Source organism: Xiphophorus maculatus, chromosome 24 (assembly GCF_002775205.1).
Source record: "Xiphophorus maculatus strain JP 163 A chromosome 24, X_maculatus-5.0-male, whole genome shotgun sequence".
Taxonomy (NCBI): domain Eukaryota; kingdom Metazoa; phylum Chordata; class Actinopteri; order Cyprinodontiformes; family Poeciliidae; genus Xiphophorus; species Xiphophorus maculatus.
In genome coordinates, this window is record NC_036466.1 from 2,169,832 (window position 1) to 2,192,841 (window position 23,010).

Below are 23,010 nucleotides of genomic sequence, written 5' to 3' on the forward strand. Positions count from 1 at the left end.
ATGCTCAGTGTCCTGCATGGGTGTTTAACATCCATTTCAATACAGATTTTTGCTGATAAATAAGTAGAAAATAGAAAAATTATGTTTCTGATGGGCTGTAATTTTCACATCAGGTGCAAATGATGAGAGCATTGAGAGACGTTTGGTTTGTTCTGACCATGACTGTGTCAGAAAGAAGACCGTCACTGTTTTTCAGTCCAATAAGCAATTTAAAGAGATCAGAAAATAGTTTTAACCTTACAGAAAAGAGCAGACAATTGGGAGATGTTCAAAGTAGCTGCCAAAAGGTCCAAATTCGGCCATTCTATCAATTTCATCCTGAAAGCAGAATGCAAGATGCTAAAAGAAGAATCCAAAATCCCTACATTTTGAATTTACCTGAGAGGGAACATTCTTCGGCGGCTCTATTCTGATGGAGGGGTCCCACTCGCCGGGGGGCAACACGGTCACTTGATCCAAAAACTCGTCGATGCCTGCCACCAGGTCACTCCTGTCTTTGGCCTTATAGGCGACGTCATGGAAAATCTGTATTTTTGACATTAAATATATATTTTCATTAAAGTGAAAATGAGCTTCGCAATTACATATGACCTGATCAAAACAAAATCCAAGCTTTATGTCTCCACAGTTTTGTCCACACAAGATTACATGGAAATGCAGTGAATATCAACAACTTATATCAAAATTGAGTTAACATGCTAGCAATTAGCCACAATGCTTCTCATGAAATCACTACCAGCTGAGCAAAGAATTGAGTTTATTAAAAGTTGCAGTTTTATCTTATCAAGTTAAATGTACATTGGCTTTTATAAATACACACCTCAGTTGAAATTCCAGACTTTTAAGCTTTAAATTGACATCATGATGGCTCATTTCATAACCTTTATGTCCCATAAAGTTTAACTGAACTAATATGTTGTTGGACAATATTGTTATTTATGCAGCATTTAGCCATTTCAGGTTTGCAGATGACTGATTCTAGTGAATCTGATTAGCTTGAAATAAAGGTCTGTTGTTATAGTAGTATACTGCTCGCATTTTTCAGCTAATGCCAAAGTTTATGTACCACTCAGAAAAAGGGGGGGAAAATCATGTTTACTCTAAATTGCTGAAAACAGTGGATCTCTCTCCAAATCTATGAATTTATGCGTTTCAATCCCTTTCATGGCTACAGGTGTAAAAGAATGAGTCACTCTCCACAGCTCAGTGATGTTAGATGTCCAATAGGTCCAATCTTTCTCTCTACCATCAACTGTTAGTGGAAGCAATTCCAACAGCAAATAGGCCACGCAAAATCCTAAAGTGGGGTCACGGGATGCTGAGGGATCGGGAGCGTAGAGGTCACCAACTTTCTGCAGTTAAGAGCTTCAGACCATCCAAACTTTTTTTGCACACTAACAGTACATAGAAAGCTTCATGTAATGGGTTTCCATGGAAGACCGGCTGCATCACTGAGTAGAATCAATGCAAAGCGCTGGATGCAGTGGTGCAGAGCACGCCGCCACTGGACAGGATCAGAGTGGAGGGCCAAATCACGCCTCTCCATCTGGCAATCGGATGAAGGCGTCAGGGTTTGGCAGTTGCCAGGGGAACGACACTTATCTGACTGTGTTGTGTCAAGAGTGAAGCTTGATGCAGAGGGGATTATGGTGTGGAGCTGTTCTCCAGGATTTGGACTGGGCTTCTTAGTTCCAGTGAAATAATCCTTAATGCTGCAGCATACCAAGATAATTTGGAAGATTTGGCGACAACAGTTTGGGGAAGAACCCTTCCTGTAAGACGACTGTCCACCAGAGAGCAAAGGCATGAATAAATGAGTGTGGTGTCAAAGAACTTGACTGGACTCCACAGGGTCCTGCCACATCCCCGTGGACAGCAGGCGATGCGGTGTGTGAGCTCTACAAATCCACATCTCGGATGAATTGTCAAAAAAAAAAAAAAAATCGGTGAACAGAGATTGCTTAAAGTACAGTTTGTGATCTCTGAAACCATTATGCCATTTGTTTTCCCCAATATTGCAAAAGTGTTTTTTTCCTCATCATATTCTCATGGTTAACATTGTTTATTATCTCGTCTGGCAATCTGGAATTATTGCTACACCCCAACTACTAACCCATCAGGATTTTTATAGGCCACTGAAAATGTCAGACTCCGTTCAATTCAAATTATACCCCACTTTAATTATCCATCATATGAGGATGTACAGAATACAGAAAGCTATTGTCCATACAAAAAAGCTAATCACTATATTCTATAGACGAGTAAAGTATTGTTGTTTTTATTAAGCATCAACTGTCAACAGAAAAAAAGCCATCTGTCAAAGACAACGAGGAGTAACTACAATGAAGCATTAGGCCCAGAATAAGATTTTTTCTTTAAATTATGGGAATAAAGTCATAATATTAGTAGTGAATATACTGTAGCACCAGAACAAAGCTGTTTTAATGAGACCAAGGCTTTTAGTGAGTTATCAAGATCTGATGGGATCATGCAGTCCAAGATTCTTTTTTCAACATCTAATTGTTGGCACAAACATTTCAAAGCCCTCCTACTGATAATAATTGGATGCTGATATTAAAAGATGAAGTACTTCATAATTTGTAAAACTGATACCAAGGCATAACTTCACAAGATGCTCAACATTCTTCATTTTATCTTTTTGTGAAGGAATTTTCATAAAATTATTACTTTATTCTCCTAGTATATAACCTTATTCTAATTTATTATGACTTTATTCTGGTAGAATTATGACTTTCTAGTCATATAATTACAACTGTGTCGTATTATGACTATTCTTAAAATGAAAAAAATATATATAAACTATAAAATATAGATTATAAACTGCTGTTTGGATGTTGACTACATAACTGCTACAAAATGCCTTGTTGGGAATAATAAAACATAAATACTCTTTATTCTATAAATATTTCAGTTTGTTTTTGGCGTTGCCTCACCTCATCAGTCATCAGGGTAGCAATAGATCGCCCAATTTCATGATACTGGGGACCTTTACCCAGAGGCCCCAGGAGGATGAACAAGAACCTGTGCAACAAAAGCAACATCAGATCTGACATGAAAAACAAAGTCTAAAAGAGAAACCAAACTGCAGGACTTTCAGTCGGCGCCTGGATCACCTGGTGGTGATGGGAACTTCGGTAAGGCCGTTGAGCAGCACAGCAGGAGATAAGCGGACAAAGGCCACCACAGGGCGGTCCAGGAACTCCAGCTCCCCAACCAGCACATTGGACGCCTCCGCTCCAGCAGGGATCTTCTTCATGAAATGGAGGTCAATCTGTAACAGTAAGACGCAAGCGGATCACTTCTGGACTGAAAGCCTGATAAATGATCAAAATAGGCATTCTGTAAACAAACGGAGAATTAAAGTAGAATCTGAACGGCCTGGCTAAAGAAAACACCGTCTGATGTCGTTTGATCCCAGTCAGGTTACCTTTGTGAGAAGCTGCTGGTGACCATTTCACACACGTAACCCCAGACTGGTTAAACACACAGCGCTTGTTATGTGTTCAGCTCTCACCGGCCAAAGACAAACAAGAAGAGCAGTAGTTGTTCTGGCTGCTCACCTTACTGAAGTCCACAGTGCTGTTTTCTCGGCTGACGTCCTGTTTGGCCTCGTTGTTGGATGGCTGGGACTGCGGTGAGACCGTTTGGCCTGTCAGAGAGCAGGAAAATAATATCAGCTTTCACAAGAACTGCTTTCCCAAACAAAGACGACGCTGGGAAATGGCACGCTACTGTTACAACCTCTGGAAGGTGGATACATTTTGCCCTCGCTGTTGCTGGATCTTTATTGGTGAAAACTAGTCAATCAATCAAATTTGATTTGTATAGCACATTTCAGCAGCAAGGCATTTCAAAGTGATTTACATCATAACAAACACAAAAACAAAGTCATGCAACATAGAATCAACAATCAAAACGTGACATCAAGTCAAGTTCCATCAATGTGTAATTGATTACGTTTCGAATACAATTATAAACAGGTGGGTTTTTAGTTGAGATTTAAAAGAAGTCAGTGTTTCAGCTGTTTTACAGTTTTCTGGAAGTTTGTTCCAAATTAGTGGTGCATAGATGCTGAAAGCTGCTTCTCCTCATTTGGTTCTGGTTCTGGGGATGCAGAGCAGAACCAGAACCAGAACCTGAGAGGTCTGGAAGGTTGATACAATAACAGCAGATCTTTAATGTATTGTGGTGCTAAGCCGTTCAGTGATTTGTAAACTAACAACAGTATTTTAAAGTCTATTCTTTGAGCTACAGGGAGCCAGTGGAGGGACTTTAAAACTGGTGTTATGTTCTCTATCTTCCTGGTTTTAGTGAGAACGCGAGCAGCAGCATTCTGGATCAGCTGCAGCTGTTTGATTGATTTGTTGGACAGACCTGTGAAGACGCTGTTGCAATAATCAATACGACTGAAGATGAACGTATGGATGAGTTTCTCTAGATCTTGACATTAGTCCTTGTTGAAATGTTCTTAAGGTGATAGAAGGCCAACTTTGTGACTGTCTTTATGTGGCTCTGAAGGTTCAGGTCAGAGTCCATCACTACTCCCAGGTTTCGGCCTGATCGCTGGTTTTCAGTTGTAATAACTGAAGCTGTGCATTGACTCTAGATCGTTCTTCTTTAGGTCCAAAAATAATAACTTCAGTTTTGTTTCTGTTCAGTTTTTGTTCGGCCCTAGGTTTGAATTAGGACCGCTGTATTTTGTAAATTTTCTTGTAGTGATCCGGACAGGTAATGTCCTGTTTTGCAGTGCTGGGGGGCCAGACACATTCTGGAGGAAGACAGGTGTAAAGATAATATCTGGACCCCGGCCTTAGACCTCAGAAACGCAGAGTGGTGGATCCTCTGGGAAGCCAGAGGCAGGTGGCTTAACTGAAGTGAGGTCTGCTACATGAGAGCTAAGGAGAGACGTGCCGAGGGGAACATGTTGATTCATTCCATCTGTAAATTTGAGAAACTCTGGTCCAGAAGACATTTCTTCATAGGTATCTTGTGAATGCAGGGAATGAGTGGAGGAGCAGAGAGGGAGGGGGGAAGGAGGAGGGCAATCAGTTGCTCCATCTCCAGCCGATGTTATATCAGCTTGTTTTGGAATAGTTTGCTGCTGATAAGCGGTGGGTTCCATCCTAGTCAGAAATCCTTGAGCCTGTTCTTCTGAAGCGATGATCACATTGTTGTCCTTGTTGATAAAATGAAAAAGGTTTGCAGTGAGTAGCTTTATCCCATGTTTATTAAGATTGCGTTCGCCTCTTCCAAAAAGGTGAAAGCGCTACCAATAGATTCAGAGGTTATCGATGAAGGTCACTGAGCTGGCAGAGCAGCTTTTAATCAGCCATTTGTTTATCATGTTTAACTAGTGAGAAAGCCCAATATTTATATGTTTTATTGTTAAACCATCTGATACATACTGATTTACAACTTGTAGTAGGTTTTGAAATCAAACTAAACTTCTAGCACTTTAGTGTGGATATCAGTGGCCTAAGGAACATTGTAGACTTAATACATGCTGCATGATCACATGATGGACTAAGGTATTGCACATCAGTGTTGCCACCATGCGGTCAGTGGCAGTTTTGTCAAACAAATAATCCCTGCAATAAGATGCCCAGCAGGCCTGAATCTAGCTACAAGGCAGGTCACGCTCATTTTCATTTTGGGCCAAATAAACTTTATGAATCTTCTCAAGGGCTGGTTGTGCCAGAACATACTGATAAATTCCATTTACAAACTGTTAAAATATTAATAAATAGCTTTCTCTGCAGCTGATAAATCATATTGAACATCTTTTCACATCCAGGATTTCACAGGTTTTGTGTTAATTTAGAAATATTAACAACACAACAAGACTTTTTGTTACTCGCCACATCGTTCTCGTAAAACAACTTGACATTAAGTAAGGCTGAGGCAACAGTGTAGCAAAAGTAAGAAGTACTGCCACCTGCAGGTGGGAGTTAGCAATCACTTAAACCCAATGTTTTTGACTATTTTTGCGGAAAATTTGCAATGAACTCACAATTGACATATGTGGCGTAAAGTGTGACAAAGGAAATAAAAAAACAGGTATTTGACTACTGACAGCTCCGTGTGTGTGTGTGTGTGTGTGTGGGTGTGTTTACCGTTCTTGTCCATGGAATGAGGCTCAGACTGCTTCTTGCCGATGTCAGCGAAGGAGCGTACGATGGGGATGCGGTTGGCCAGTTTCTTGTGGTTTTGGTGATGGTGCTGCTTGAGCAGGGCCTCGCGGATTCTCTTCCGAGCATCCGGACCCAGAGAGCCGGAACCCTCGTGCTGATCCAAAACCATATCTGACAGACAAAAGCACACATTACGCGAGAAAAATAAATAAATTATGGTCAGTTATAAATCTGCTTCTCCTGCCTCTGCATGACAACCAGCGACACTAAGCTGATCATGTCCAAAAAATAGCCAACAAAGGAAAAAAAACAAAAAAAAACTGACCCACTGTGGGTGATTTAATTGTGTCGGATCAGGTTTTGTTCAGGCGATTTCTGCAGCAGCACAGATAAATATTATCTCCCCACACTGACCTCAAAAACACACCGGCAGCTCCATGATGTCTCCTGCTTTGATTTTATTCAGGTCATTCTGACTGAAAAGTGAGATCATTCTTATATCAACAGAATTAATGCATGGGGGGAAAAAGAAATAAGAGCAACAACAGTGAAACCCTACTGACATGTAGCTGCAGCAAAGACGATATTAACTCCACTTGTAATATTGTATTCGGTTGGTATTTCATGTGAAAGACAAATGCAATGAATTACTAACGATATACAGTTTACAAATAAAACTAAGTATTTGTGTTCTATGATTCTAAATATTCTGTTGAGCCCCACTTTTCCCCATTTTTGCCACAAAACACTTAAATCTCTGTTTGATTGAATGGATCAAGTCTGTGAACATCAGTGTTTAAGTGTTGACACATAGTCTCGATCGAATTTAGGTTTGGACTTTGACTAGACCATTCTAACGCATGGATATGCTTTCATCTTAGATATTGTCTTTTTTAGCTTAGTGCTGAGGGATCAACAGCTGCATAAAATTGTGCAAATTGGAATTACGAAAATAATTTTGCTTAATGGAAACGCACCAATTTTGACAAAATTCAAGTTTTTTGATCAAATTTTTGAGGTGGTTTTTTTGGCTGTATTGAAGTTAGACACTGTGTAATTTGTGGTTGTGACGTGATAAAATGTGAAAGAGTTCAAGAGCGATGAGGAATGAGACAAAACCGCCTGCGGTGTTCACCTGCGATCTCCTCCAGCGAGTTGGCCCGCATGTCCAGCATCACGATGCCGTTCATGATGCAGCTCCGCAGCTCAAACAGGCTGTGCAGAGACAGGGTGGCCACGTAGGGCTTACTCCACCGTTCGCCGCCGTCTTCAACATCCTCTTCAAACTTCAGCCACCTGGAAACAAGTTCAAAGAGTTGAATAACGCTTAAAAAAATCTCTTTCCACCAATTTTCAGACAGACAGAAAGCAAGCGGATGAGAGAAGTTCACCTAGCCGTCTCTTTCCATTCTGCGTCCTCGCCCTCCCTGAGGCAGATTTCATCCATCTCAGTGAACAGGGCGTGTGGGATGTGCTCTTCGTCGCCATCCTCTGTGCCCAGAAGGAACTGCACCCTCTGAGCTGGAGTGTCTATGCAGCAGAAGTTGATGGGGAAAGAAAAGTGAAAGAAAAACAAAACAAAACAAAAAAAAAAGGGTTTCCTTGGAGGATGGACATCTGGTACCACATTCAAGCGCTAAAGCTAAAGAAGCTAGCTTAAAGAAGCACAGCATACTGATAGAAAGTTGCTACAAGGACAGAATAAGTTATTTGAACATAAAGATGATAAAGATTTCCATTTAAATAGCTTTGAGTTCCCAGCTCTGCCAAATTGTTTTCTGAAGTTCAGCTCTACACGTCACTATCACTTACTATATGAGGGGGATTCTCGGCCGTCATCCCCTGTGGAGTCCCTCTCCTTGGACCTCTTCCTGTGCCTGTGTCCATGGTGACGGTGTCGACGGTGTGACCTCCGACCCAAGGGGACGTGGACTCCGATGTAGAGAGTGCGGTGACCTGAAACCAAGATGGCCCAACTCAGAAGCTATAACATTTTGACATAGATCCATAACTTCTTTTTTCCCCTTTAACTTTTGATCGACATGTTAGGTTAGCGTAGGAGGCTAGCTAATTTTAACCATAACATTCCCTTTAAAAGTAAATACAATAAAGAGGAACTAGAAAGATTACCATAGGAGAAACAGTGATTACTAAATGTTGAAATAATTGAAATTATTACTTTTTAGAAAAAATTGGAAAGAAAATACTAGAAAATATTTTATTTGACAGAAATTCCAAACATATTTACAATATTATCAAATCCCTCTCTGATTTTGTGCTTACCTACTTAAAAGTCCATGTTGTTAAAACTATATAACCTCTCTTAGTATCATGTAGCAGAAACAATGATGCGCGCTGTAGTTAAGCTTCAAAATAAAAGTCAGTTTTTCAAAATGAAAGTAGGATATTAATTATTTTTTTGATTGGACAAAGAGGTCAGAGGTCATTTCTGGACTGAAAATTGTCCAAATATTCTTCACATTTTGTTGGCCTTTTCCTTAATGGAAAGCGCAGTCTGCAGACTGTGGCAGCCACGATTTGTAACTGGAGCAATGTGTTGCCTGTCATGCTTCTCAACCATATTCAGCGTGTGAAATTGCTGTCAATCTGTTGCAGTTTCAACTGACGGTGAATAATTTCTCAGGAAAAGTGTGTGAATTTTCGGCAGCCAAACAGAATTTGGCTTCACTGGGGGAAAAAAAAACAACGAAACAAAGTCAATTTGTACAAGAATAAGTGAGGGTCCAAAATTCCCATGAATCAACTGAATTGTTAGCTATACTTCATGCCACTTTACTATAAAATACCACTTTAGTTTTCAACCGTTAATGTACTTTACTATGACTGTGATAATACATTTTGCTGGATGATAAATTGTCCCAGAAATTATTGTGATAAATGATAAAATTGTTGCTCCATCAGTAACATAATGATAATAGTAGAATTATGCATGTTTGCCCTCTCAAAGACTAATAAAACTTATTTTTTTTAAAGAACGCTTGAACTGGAAGATATCTTAAATATCCAAAGCAAAACACGACAACCAAAAATAATAAATAAAACAGAAATAAATAAAAAATACACACAACCAAAACTATCAATAAAACAGATTAGGAATAATCTGAAGGGAAATTATCAAGATCATTTTCATCTATCATCCGAATAATTGACTGATTGCTTAATGCGACAGGCTTATACTTTACTATACAATAAACAAGCCTTCCATGGTATATTATTTATTACTTTAAATGTTTTATCTTTCATACTTTTGTACTCTGAAACCCTGAAGTTGTTCATGTCTATGTCCCCCAGGATTCCCAAGACTTGACACTGAACTTGCATCCAGTACTCTGATACAAATGAAAAAATCTACTTAAGACAGAAATGAAGACACGTTCATTTCTGTCTTAAGAAATGAACACTTAGAACATTTCTGTCCAGCTTAAAGCTGGAAGAAAAAAAGTGATGAAAAAGATGCAAAGAAAGAAAAACAGGCTCTGAATAATGTAGTAATGTCTTTGCATAGATGCCATGTCATCTAGCAAGCAGCCATGAAGCCTCAATTAAAGGAACAAACGGCTGCCTTCAGGCCTGCTGTGCTTGTAATGAAAGCCTTCTGTCCCCTTTCAAGAGAATGAAATTGATTTTGAAGATTACCACTGTAATTGGAGTCATTTTCATTTTGGTATAACACAGATAATGAACGTTGTACTTTGAAAGGACATGGCGCAGTGTGAGGATTACAGCCTCGTTCTCGTGTCTATGTGGAAGCACACAGGAGCTCGCATCCACAGGGTCAGCGTGAAGAGAATCTGAGCTGACTCTCTCTTCTTTTATTGCGGTCGAGTTACGGGGGCCACCATTTGTTCTTTTCCTGATGGCCCTCGGCTGTCTGGACAAAAATAAGGGCACTAAACATTACTTTCTCCACTATACCTTGAGGTTCTTTTAGACGTCATTTTAAAAACATGCATCATTTTAGCCCCACTTTTCAGTTTATTGCATACCATCCCTATTAAATGCAGTGAAATTTGTGGTTTAGGGATCCACTTTTTTTGTCACTTCTGATACCGATATCTGATGTTTGGTACCGGCCGATATTGATCTGATACCGGATCACGGAGCTGAATTGACTTAAAACATTTATTTTTATTTTTTTAACACAGACAAATGTACTGAATTGCAAATTTATTAGATAACTTTGTACCACTACAATACACCAAGCTTGGTCAAGCATGAAAAAAACAACACAACTTTCATTTGTTCAGTCAGTGCAATTAGGGGTATAACAGCCAACAGCAAATAAGTAATAAAGAAACTGAAACTGAAAACAACAATAGGTTGACTACTTTGGTCAAACATGTAAAAATAAATCTTTGAAATGGTTCAGAAAGTGCAATATCTGATCTAGAACCAATAAAGATATTGTCGGATTGGTGCAGCTCTAGTCAAACTGTAATAGAATGCAGAAAGGCCAAATGCGCTGTGTAAGCTCGATAGCAGCAACTGATGACGGTTAGCTAGTTAAGATATTTGATCACCATCTGAGTCTAATAATTTCCAGCAAAACAGCAAGAGTGGCTTTGTTTGCGTTAAATAAGTGATGAGACGGTGTAACACTGCATTACTGAGTGCAAAGCACAGCTAGCAGAGGGTTAGAGTTTATCTGACCCAGATTTTACAAGCCGCCTTCTTGTTTTATTACTGGCTCAGAATGCAAAAGGGTTCCCTTTTGGGTTTTAAACAAGAATAAATGATTAAAAACTTGCAGCTATTCTCCCAAAGATGACACTAAATTCTAAGACTTGTTAAATAAAGAATATGCCTGATGGATTACTTTCCGGGGTGAAACTGTATCGCTACTTGCTTGAGCACAATTACCTCACAATCTCAAGAGACTCCAGAAACCAACAGGAAGGCAGAAATAGAGGTTAAGCGAGATTATGTACTATGTCAAAATATATTTGTCACTTGGACAGGCTTGATGCTGTCAGCGCATGTCTTACAGTAGATGGACCTGTCCAGAGCAAACTGCTTTTAGCGCTCAGTAAATTATGTATGTGGGAAGCAATAGGAAGAGGTTGGAAATTCGCTGCATGTGCAGCAAATTTTCCTAACCACGTAGTTATGAACCAGATCAGAAGGGATGTAGAGGAAGGAGACGTGATGGGAGGGTTTTGTACATGAGTGAGTCAAGACTTGTGTGTAGTGGGCTTTATAAAAATAGCTTCTCTCTCTCAGGCATGACCAACTGCTGATGTCATATGATGTTTCCTTTTTTGTCTCTTCCTTTTTGCCTCCCCATCCCACCTAAACAGCTTCTTGTCCATCACAGCTTCAGTTTGCACGGTAGTTTGTGGTTTGATGAGATTACAACCACTTAAGATGAATGTACAACGTTTTCAACATTCCTTAAATTAAAAATCTAGAAATGTATGACGGCCAAAGGAACTTGTGGAAACTCAGTCAAATTAAAGGATATGAAGAATGTTCATATAGAAGAGTAAAGTTCAATTCAACTGAATATTTATCATAAAGGAAAATTCAGCTAATAGAAGATATTATTGGAGTCTTAAATCATCCAACTAGTCATCAGAAAAAAGATGAAGAAAAATGGCAAAAGATGATTCTATGAGAATACTGCAATTTGCTAACCATTAGCTGCTAATGACGCAAAAGTTTTCTGCTTTCTAATCTCCTGTCGTTGCTAAACTAAAGGGCGGCTTTACAGGTTTTTAAAGATTAGTTTTAAAATGTATAACACTTAGACCAGTCTTTCTCAAACTGTGGTCCCCCGTGCACTGGGGGTCTGGGTGCCCTCTAGTGACCTGCAAGGTACTGCACGCAAACAACCATTTATTTGTTTACATACAAAGTGCAGCGCTACAGTTAGCTTACCAAAGGCTTTTTTCTTTTTTTTTTTAGTGAAAGCCTGAAGATACCAGTGGAAAGTCTGTGCTGAGTGTGATACGGCGGTGAACAGAGCTGCGCCCCACTCTAACTAACTGCATCTTAATACCCAAGTAGGATTTCATGTATCGATACTAGTGGATGAAAAATCGATAACTTACGAGGAAACAAATATCAATAAATATCATAAAATCAATCAAATTACACAGCCCTAGTCCTCAGCCTGAAAAAGTTTGATCAATCAAACCTGAATTAAATTCATAAAAACTTCAACCTCTGTAGAAACAAAGACAAAATTGTATATTTTTAGTACTTTCTTGGTTTCAGAACCAATTAATCCAGGACAGAAAAAAAAACTATTTATGGATTTTTCAAATCGGGACAGGAATAAATGAAACCTATTTTACTCCATGTTTTTCTAAACACAGCATGATGCATCATCTGTTACATGGACTGGATTTCATTGTAACATCCCAACCAGAGTGTTAGAAACAGCATGGGACTGCACCGTTCAGCATTCAGATAAAGACCTCCACAGAGAACATTTCTCAGTCTGATAATAATGTTTGTCACATTATCTGTTATGCTTTTTCAAAGAATGTTTTAAAGAATACTTCATGCTTTTCACACACAAAAGAAAGAATCATAATTTAATGCGGTGCTGTGAAGCTGTTTGGCATTACTGTTGAATTATAACCGAGGTCTGAGGTGCTGAAGATGTTGTTCTGACTCTTTTGATAAGACCTGGATGATTCATCAGTGCACTTATTTATTCAGTTTCTTTGCTTCATATTAAAATTTATCTGAAACCGGTGATGATAATAAAAACACACACACACACAAGAACCAAATACTTTTTACAACAATTCATGAGGGGCTTTAACTAGACAAACAGAAGCTCATTTTTAGGCTTTTGTTAGTCTGTTCTTCAAAATATATCAGTAATCCTATTTTAAGCTAATAGTGACACATAGTAATAATTATGACGGCTGTAAGCTGATTTATTTTTGGCGTACACTTTGACGTCAGTTGCTGCGTTAGCAGCAAAAATATTCATTGCAGCACATTTGCAGACACTCAATGTCACAAGCTTCAGTCTTAAGGTCTGAAAAAAATGGAAGAAATCTGTAAGGAGGTAAAAACTTTAACACTCTCTTTCTTTACTGTCCACTTTATGATTAAAAAAAGTTATTGAAATAAGAATTGTGCTCTCCTATTCGCTTGTGAAAAGCCTAATAGTCCAGGATAAATCTTTTGCTCAAAATCATTTCAAACTTTTATTGCTAGTTGTTATTTTTCAATTGCCTTTTAATAATTACTAAACAAATATATTTAGGAAACTTTGTTACAATAAGCATCATATAAGGCAGTTACCTTCAAGTTCTTCCTTCTCAAAATTGGTGTTGAGCATAGAACGTGTTCCTCCGCGGTCCAACACCGCCTCCTCATCAGTCCTCTACAGGAGACACAAACTCTAAGTTATTACTCAGCATATGAATCATATTAGTAATCCAACACCTACTGCGTTATTGTTTATAGGCGGGATGTAGTGATGTGTAGCACTTCTCCCAAAAAAGAAAAAACTACTTTAGAGAAGCATTTCCTTCTTCATTCAAGTAACAGAAACATTTTCAGAAAGATGCTTAAGGTGGTTACATAAAACCACCTACACACACACACACACACACACACACATATAAAACCACCGGTCTGTCTGTCTCAGCCCAACCCACCCAGACAACCTGCCACATAAAGCTTACATTCACGGTTGCCATGGCAACAAGGGACAACCAGCCGTGATATGGAAAGAGTCACGCTCATATTCGAAGTACCAGAATAGACATGTTGTAGACGGATGCTTTAAAACCAGGATGTGCAAGTTAAATTCTTGCATCATTTCTTTGGGAGTGTATTTACAGAAAAGCTAATAGGGGCCTGCCCATAGCAATGCATTGCATTGCAGGCACTTATTGTTCTACACCCAATAGAATGTCTCTTTATTTTCTAGTTATTATTTATATTATTAAATTATTATTACAGTAGATGGAGGTGGAAGGATTAGAAGTCTCTCATAGCCAATTACACTGACTGGAAATGTTTCATATGTTCCCTTCCCTTCTCAGCAGGTGTTTAGGAAGATTATTGATGATGCACCGCCTCCGCTCTGTACTTCCTTTGCAAATATACATCAAGTGCCAAAGTGACAGTGGTTTAAAGCTTCAAAAAGTGACATTTTAACAAAACTGAAGTTTTCCTCAGATGTCAAAAGTCCAGTTTGGTCTAAATTTAAATACAACATCCAGAATGTCTGAAGCACAGGAAGTAATTGTATGATTGGAACTGTGTAATTGAACCTACACCATTTTGAAAACTAACCATTAAGCTCAGATTTTCTTTCCCTTCTATAATGATTGTGACCATAAAGCATTTAAAACCTATTTCTAATCTTAATTTTATTGATTAATATTGCTATGATTAAAAAAAAACAAAAGGGGGAAAAGGGGGTATGAAGAACAGAAGTATCCCATCTGACAGGTTAGTGTGCTGTTTGATATGTAACAAGGAGCCTTGCCTCCTTTTCACTGTGTTTTCTGTTAATTTGTTTAGACAGAAATGTGGGAAAAGCCAGAATCATTTGTATGCAGTTGTAGTCATGTTAGCAACTACAGCAGAGGCAACTTTATTCCTTTTATTGACTATTTTCATAATATTAAAAACCTTTAAGCCCAGAACACTGAGTGCTAGCATCTCCAGACCCTGTACCTAGGTATAAGCAGTTGTCATGGTGACACCACCTACATCGCTTTACTCTGTTTTCTTTTGACTTTGTGTGTCTTATGAGATGGGAGACAACTAAAACTAACAACACAAAACACTAAATATGCGCAGAAAACAACAACAAAGAAAGATATTAAAGGTGCTTATGTTTGTATTTCTGCCCACATTAGGACTTTGACTGGGCTGATATTAATCCATTTATTTTAGTAACTGGATTTATGCAAACCCAGACATTTTCCATAACCTTAACTGTTACTAGTCTATTCCTAACTCTAACTTAAACCAAACCTAATTCAAATCGGTCCAGCAGTCTTCAGAAGAGTAGTAAATATGTCAGAAATGGTCCTAAATAGAACGATTAAACAAACACACACACCCACACACACGTAGAAACATGTGAGAATCAAGCCAGAGCTGTAAAGGAGAGTGGCCAGATGCTGACATACTTACTGTAAATAGGAACATGAACAGAGGAACTCAATATTCTAACAGCACGAACATGAGAGGACAGCTTTGTTTTTCAAATTTTGTCGCCCTACAACTACAAACTGAAAGATCTGGTAACGCTGTGTAAATCTAGATGAAAATCTCAGTCATAACTTAGAAACTACAGTTCACACTCTCTCTCCATCCAGTCTGATTGAGCTCGAGTAATTTTGCAAAAAAAATGGAAAAAATAATATTAAAGTAAAATGTTTGTTTCACTTCAAGATTAGAAGTCATTATGAGTTCTAGCACATAAAATCCCTCAAAAATACACAGTTTGTGATTGAAACAATTGAAAGGATAGAAGTGCTTACCCAAGGTGTTGCAAATTCTAGCCCAGAACCTCTCATTCTCATTTCGTTCTCTGCTTTGCCATTTTGCTAGTGCATTTTACTTCAATGAAACTAATTAATGCAGAGAATAGGTTTCATCTGTTATGAAGCACTTAATTCTTATTTAGATTCTAGTGATTTTCCGCTAGTGAGTAGAAGGATTCTAAAAGTCAGGAGACGCAAAAAGAGGAGATGTTAATGGAGGCTGCTAACCACCAAAATATAAAACATCATCCTGGTTCTCAGATTTGGAACAATCAGCCAAAAAAAAAAAAAAACGTTTGCAGATTTTAGAGATTTTAAAGAATGTCTGAAACAAAAACGAATCTGTTTCGATAAAAGGTTTTGGTGGTAGGCTGAGGAGGTTTTTTGGGCCAGATCAAAATTGGTTTATTTCACAACACTGCAACAGAAACACTTTTTTTGAATCACATGAGTCACGTGATCAACTATGGGACATTACCACTGGCACAAACCACAACAGGAAGTAGTTAGAGAACCACAACATGGCGTTTTTAGTGACTTATTGCGTCTACAAACCTATTTGGGTGTGATTTTAATTGTGTTCCTTATTTAATTGTTTTTTCTACATTAGTTTTGTGCACATTTGTAATGGAAATGCAGCTTTTGCCCTTATTGAGTAAACTTAACTGGTCAACTTTAATATCAGTGTATTGTTATTTGTGAAGAACATGTTTGGTTATTAAAGAAACTTGATTATTATGGACGCATCTTGTGAAAAGATAATCACCCCCTTTCTTCATGTGACAACAAATCCCATCTACTATTAGCCATATGGGACCTTCACATTTTCCATTACTTCCTTTTCTATTTTTTTTGTCTCTTTTATAATTTACTGATCTCTTAGTAACCGCCCATTACATGAAATAAAGACTGACATCCAATATCCCTGACTGATGCTGCACCCTTCCCTTCTCTGTCCCACACAAAGCTTTGACAAATGAGCCAGAATCTCCTCCCTGCAGGTCCCGGCTTCTATTTATAGGCACCAGTTTCCTCCGCCCAACACCGCTGACCCCAGACCAGCAGCCTGCCGGCTCACCAATCTGGGCTGAGATTAATCTCTGAGCAGTTATGACGGGATAAAATCTCATCTCTGACCGCTAGATGGGCGACGGAGGGTCCAATGCGTGGAGGAGAATTAATTCTGCTGCCTTTCCCGTTTGCTCGGCGATGGAGATTTCAGAGCGAATGGGAGCACTGGGCACGTGATCAGGACTCCGGGGGGGGAGAGGGGGGAGAGGGGCAGAGGGGGGATGCAATTAACAGAATGTAATATGAACCGAATTCAAGTGCACAACTGTTTACCCTGAAATGTTTTGCGTTCCCTTTCCAACCAGCTCGTGTTTTTCAGCATAAACCGCTTCATCAGTATGTGACGAACACGTGATGCAGACGATCTAATGCATACTCATACGTGCAGGCAGTGATGTGATGGGGAGGAGCGGCGTGGATGAGCGAGCAACACGGGCTTCTGGAAGCTCTACAGTAATGTCACAAAGTGTTGAGGGTGAGTGTGTGTGTGTGTGTTTATGTACATGCATGCAGAAACGTGTTCGAGTACTTGTGCCATGATGGAAGCCGAGCATCATCACTTCCTGAGGACAACTGACACTGAGCTGCCTCTGATGAACAGAAAAAACAAAAACAAACAAAAAACAGATATCTAGCATATTCCCTAGTTTTGAATGGCTTTCATTTGGATTTGTGGTGAATAATTGTGAATTTTCTACCAGAAATCCAACACCGAACACATCATCCTATGAGAAAACACTGTAGAAGAAGAAGTGTCATGGTTTGATTCTGTAAGTAAAAGTCGATGGGAAGATGCAAAATTATACTTGACTACAATCAATCTGTTCAACACATCAATGTAATTGCACTAAAACTTTGATGGGCAAATATCACAGATAATCTAATTTTAATAAATTAATTGCCATTTAGGTAAAGTATTTATTCTATTTATTCATGTAATTTTGACCCTTTTTAGCCCTCCATAAATTTTCTGCTCTCAACTTTGTAGGACCAGTTTGGTGATGAACCCATGATGAAAAACAAGACTGTGAAATCATAGAAAAGTCATGTACTCAATATTATTCCACATCCTTGATGCCAGTATACACGCAGTATTTTTGAAAAGAAGTGCATCAGAAGCCGTGCATACTTCAGTGACAGTATTGGATGTTTCACAAAGTCCTTGTTCATATTTAGACCCATATAATGTGTCTTTCCAAACACTAACATACAGAGAAAGGTGAACAGTTTGACCCTCTCTCCTCCTGATAATTCTTTTGTCTTAAAAAGCTGTTAAAGTTAAATCCTAATGAAACGCAACTCTACAAGTGACAGCCAAGTCTGCATTTATTCACATCTGAACCACCAAAGACAAGTTCATTTGATCAGTTTACATTTTTCATAAAATCAACCATCACTTTCTCTACACCTACATGTGCACAACATAAAACTGAAGCACCACATGTTGTATTAGTTGGAGATTAGTAAATAATGAAGTTGCAAGCTAGCGGTCAAACATGCTATTGAGCATTTCATGCCGTTTCAGATCTTCCAGTTCTGTCACATCTCAAAACTCGTTTGTTCAGGCCGTAATGACATGGCGGGGTTCAAAACAGCTTTGAACTACTGTCAAAATTGTCCCCCTTTTCAATGTCAGCATGAATAAAACATGGTTTTATTTTTTATAACACGGTTCTGTCTATGCAAATGAAAAGGGAGTAAAAGAAGTTTTCTAATCCATATTTTGGAATTATTTAGATGTTTGCTTCACTTGAACCAAACATGGTTTGATGTTGGATTACAGCAGAATTAAGTAATAGAACATATAAAACCAAAATTGAATTTTTAACCTACATGTCAAAATAAAAATATATAAATGGTCATGGTTTCTGTAGTTCATTAGCAATTTACCATAGAAACTAAACCACCCGCAATTTAAACTTCTTGAATGAAGCCATTACTTTTCTAATCCTCATACTAGCAGCTCCCTGTTGAACAACAGAGGACGTCAAAAAAGAATGTGCTTTTCACCTTTCAACACCGTTTTGCAAGTACAATAGTTTTGCCTTTTAAGACAAAGCAGTGTTAGCCTGCATAATAGCTATGTCCACTAGCCTGTCCCAGCAATGGCTGACATTTGTTTTGTACAAATTTGACTCCAGAAAAGGTGAAGTTCTTAATCAAGGAAAAAAATTGTTTTAAATTTTGACATTTTGCTTATTGTTTCGGGGGGTAGGGGGGCAACTATTTCAGAAACATTTTTTGAACATGATTTGCAGGCGACTCATGGGCAACTTGTTGCCTCTGAGTTTAGAGTCGCCAACCCGTTTTCAAAAAACGCTAAATCTTCATTATTTTAACAGTAAAATGTGTGCTACTACTGTTTATTAATTAGGTGGATTTTTTTCTTTTAGCTCTGCAGCTTTATTTCTGATTCATATAGACATGAAAGGACATAAACCCATATATCTTTATATAAAACCATCTATATTTTTGAATAACTATATTTGCACATATATTTATTGAATCCTAGCCCTAATTATTCCTGACAGAAGAATCTGCTTTCAGAGAAGCTCATCTAATATATAAATTGGTGACTGACTGTCATATAAAGAAAATCTGATTTCCTATTCTTTGCAGTGCAGTGTTGATACTATACATTAGCTTTGCATTAGCTTAGCATACATATTTTTATACAGTGTATGTATACATTTTGTCTTCAACTGACTAAACACAGGAGTTGAGTTGCTTTAAATCTAAAAATAGTGAGCCACAGGAGAAGCTAAATTTAGAACAAATTAGACATTAACAAAACTAAAGTCCCATTTTGTAGACATTTAACTTTCTCAGATTCTGTCACATGAAACAAAAAAACCCCAATATACTTTATAAGGCTTTTACATGACATGCCATCACAAAGTAGTGCAGAATTCTAATGCAAATAAAATGATATGTGACTTTGAACAATTTAGTGTGGTAAGCATTTGTATTCAGCTATCCGAGTCAAAACTTTGTAAAACCACCATTTACAGTAATCACAATTCTAAATGTTTTGGTATGACACTACCAGATTCACAACATCTACATGTGAAAATGTTTGGAGCATTCCTTTTTGCAGAATACCTCCAAATCAATCAGACTGGATGGAAACTAACTGGTGTAGCTATTTTTGTCCTGAATAGTGGTGGATGTATCTCCATCAAACTTCCCAGTGTCACTGTCTCCGTCACCATTATGTGCTACCATGCAGATGTGTTCAGTCTTAACACCTTCTTCTACAGCTGCTGTCTCCTACCTGGCTTGAGGTAAACTGTATATAGCTTTTCTCATGGTTTCTTGTTAAACAATTCATTTCGTCTTGTTGAGTTTACAACTAAAGGGCAATGCACACCAGCAGCGTCAGACACGCAAAAGTACGCGTCTGCCCTTTTCTAGCAAACAACCCCAACCGCTACGTCTGATCGGTGGACAATGCTGCAAACACACTGTTCCTTTTTGAACCTCTTCTACTGAAAAGAGTATCTTGATGCATCTTAACTGACAAGACACAACACTCCCAATGTGCATTCACTTTTCATAATGGTCCTTAACTGTTATCATGACACCAATGTCCTTAGGCATCCATTGAGGGTGACAGTTAAGGGGTTAACATATTCTCCCACCTGAACTTGAGAGGGTTATCATGTGCATCTTAGTTGCTTCTTTGTTTAATGCTATTTTTGCGAGGTAGGCAACCACAGTTTGGTACTCCATTGTGCTGCTGTTTACTCTTTCCATTTCCAGATAATAGTGTTTTATAAGACATTCGAAGCTCCGGATATTGTTTTACAATGAAACTCTGCTTTAAACTTTTCCAGAACTTTCTCTCTGACCCGTCTGCTGTATTTCTCTGCTGTATGGTATTGCTTGTTCTCAAATATTTTCTAACAAACCTGTGGGGTCTTCACAGAACTGGATTTACAGATTCAATTACACTCTACAGATAGAACTTTCCAGTTTACAATCATGCACTACTTTGAGAAATCGCATGAAGTCCCAGTATAATATATTGAAATTCAAATGGTGTGATTATGTTTGCAGTGCATTGTACAAATGAGGACTAAATCTTTTGATATACTGAACAGAATATCCTAAATGGAGCCAACAGGAGATACTAGAGATGAAGAACAACAAAGATGTTGTCAACTATCATATTGCATTTTTTAGGCCAGAGTAAATCCCAGATTCACTGAATCTTACGAGCTACCTTCCAGGAATCTGTGTTCAGTAACAGTGCTCACTGGGAAGAAGATATGCAACCTCTTTTCTGTGCCCTTCAACAATCTCTCCTGAGGCTCCCACAGCAGCAGGGTTGATGAATGTTTACAATTTCAGGCACTGAGAAATAGGACAGGTAAAGTGCAGTAAAAATCATACAAAATGAGGCATTTGTCCTTCACTATGCACACAGGAGTAGCCATGAAAGTGGCCCATCCTGCTCTAAACACAGTTGCATAATGTCAATCTCTTTAATCTCAATCAGCCTTAGTGGACTTTCTGCAAGTGTTAGGAGCTACGGTGACTGTTGTAGATCGCAAACAGGGAACACGGATTATCAGTGACAAAAGTACAAGATCTGCGATTGGTTGACAGCTTCTGTTGTCATGGTTTTCACCCCCACAGATGGCTGTGGTGGCCGTGTCAATGGCAGCAGGATCAGCGCTGGTGGCATACAGAGCACGGTACTCAAAGTACCCAGGGGACATCGCTACATCACCTGTTCTCTCGGACAGAGCAGGAGACATAGTGCAGGCAATAGATCTGGTCTATCAACTAGAGGCAAGTCAGAGTTGTCATATATCCATCAAACAAGACTAAAACCACATCAACAGCAACAATCTAGCATTCCTGGCTTGTCTTCGGCATCAGAAATTAGGATGAGGGTTATAGAGCATAAAGTAGCATGTACAATATAAGCTCCAGAATGACAGTCCCATCTGTCAGCCACCCTCCTGACAGATAAATCAACTGAACTAGCTCTCATTTTACAACAAGAGCCTAGCCTTTACTTGGATTACTATGATGCAGCCTAGACACTGGCAACCTGACTCAAGCCAATATGAGCTTGAGTAATATTGTTCAAACCCTTCTTTAGTGCCCTAAAGAAGAAATACTTCTTTAGTGTACTTTGAAAATTTACAGATACTGTCTAGCCAAAAAAAAAATCAATTTCAGTTAATACAGCAACAGGAAAGGAACATAGAAAAACAAAGGAACATACCTGATAAACAAATCCCTTATTGAGATCCACTGAGATCATGGTGTTCATGAAAGGTTGCCCGCTAACTCCCCTTGCAGTGTGCTTGCAGCAGTGGTAGAAAATGAAAAGCGAAGGCTCAAGGCCTGACTCCGACTCTGAGCTCAGGATGTTTGTGCGAGTTGGACAGAAAGTGAGAGGAAATCTCAGAAGGACAGAGTCAGCTCATCTGTCGGCTCGTCTCGGTCAGAACCTCTCCTTCCCTCGGCCGCTCGCATCAGTCACTCTTCCCATGCTGGAACGCGGAAGCAACCCCGCTTCCAAAGGCTCCACAACATCAGCATCCGAAAAGAAAAGTAGCACAGCTCCAGCTCCAGTCTCTCGCTCTGCCTCCCAAGGCTTTCATCCAGGGCAGCATCAAATGCTTCTGACAAGCGTCCATCCGCCAATCCCCCCAGAGAGATTAGCGCTCTGACATCACCGATGCTGCGCTGTGCACCGTTCTGCTCCGCTGACTCCCTGAGCTATAGGGCTGTGTAGCATTACCCAAGAGAAGAGTCTTAGGTCACAGGGAGCCAAAAACGCCATCCTACAAGGGAGGAGGTTCACACAAGTCCTGCTATACTTTCCCACTACGAGTCACGGCGCATCTTGAACACGGCAGGCGGGGAGAGGTGCATGCTGTAGTTGCTGCAGTCCCACTGATCACTGCATGTGCACATTTCGATGCTTGTGTATGTATGTGTGTCAGCTGAGCCTACCTCAGGTAAAGAAGCTGCTCTCTGGCTAAACTGCATTGTCAGCAGAACAGAGAGGGAGAAGAAGAAGATTCTTCTGCTATGCTACAACCATTCAACATCAAAATTCCTACCTTTACAGGGTACAGTATCTTACTGTACTTATAAAGACAAAATTCAAAACTTCCCATTTCAAAAGCTATTAAAAACACTATTCATTCCAATGCTCTTCATTAACTGTTTATCTCTCACCTTGTAGCTCCTCTGCCTCCCTTGTCCGCCTGCCAGTTTTTCACAACCAAATCACCAAATTGGAAAAGGTTTTCACTGATCCGAAAGAACAC

The 23,010-nt window shown here is 39.1% G+C and overlaps 1 protein-coding gene across 3 annotated transcripts in view; it reads right to left on the bottom strand.

Moving 5' to 3' along the window:
- The window catches only part of LOC102233779 (sodium-driven chloride bicarbonate exchanger-like), a 43,937-nt gene that overhangs the window by 15,183 nt on the left and 5,744 nt on the right, over positions 1-23,010 (bottom strand). For 2 of the 3 annotated variants that reach the window (XM_005808065.3, XM_023329582.1), the window contains exons 3-11: positions 13,437-13,518; positions 7,965-8,108; positions 7,544-7,682; positions 7,288-7,448; positions 6,135-6,323; positions 3,582-3,670; positions 3,135-3,292; positions 2,955-3,042; positions 379-525 (exon numbers count right to left, since the gene is read on the bottom strand). In XM_005808065.3, coding sequence (XP_005808122.1) covers positions 379-525; positions 2,955-3,042; positions 3,135-3,292; positions 3,582-3,670; positions 6,135-6,323; positions 7,288-7,448; positions 7,544-7,682; positions 7,965-8,108; positions 13,437-13,518 — 1,197 coding nt within the window. Of the gene's footprint in view, positions 1-378; positions 526-2,954; positions 3,043-3,134; positions 3,293-3,581; positions 3,671-6,134; positions 6,324-7,287; positions 7,449-7,543; positions 7,683-7,964; positions 8,109-13,436; positions 13,519-21,953; positions 22,603-23,010 lie in introns of those variants that run through there. The other variant, XM_023329581.1, reaches the window with a different exon arrangement.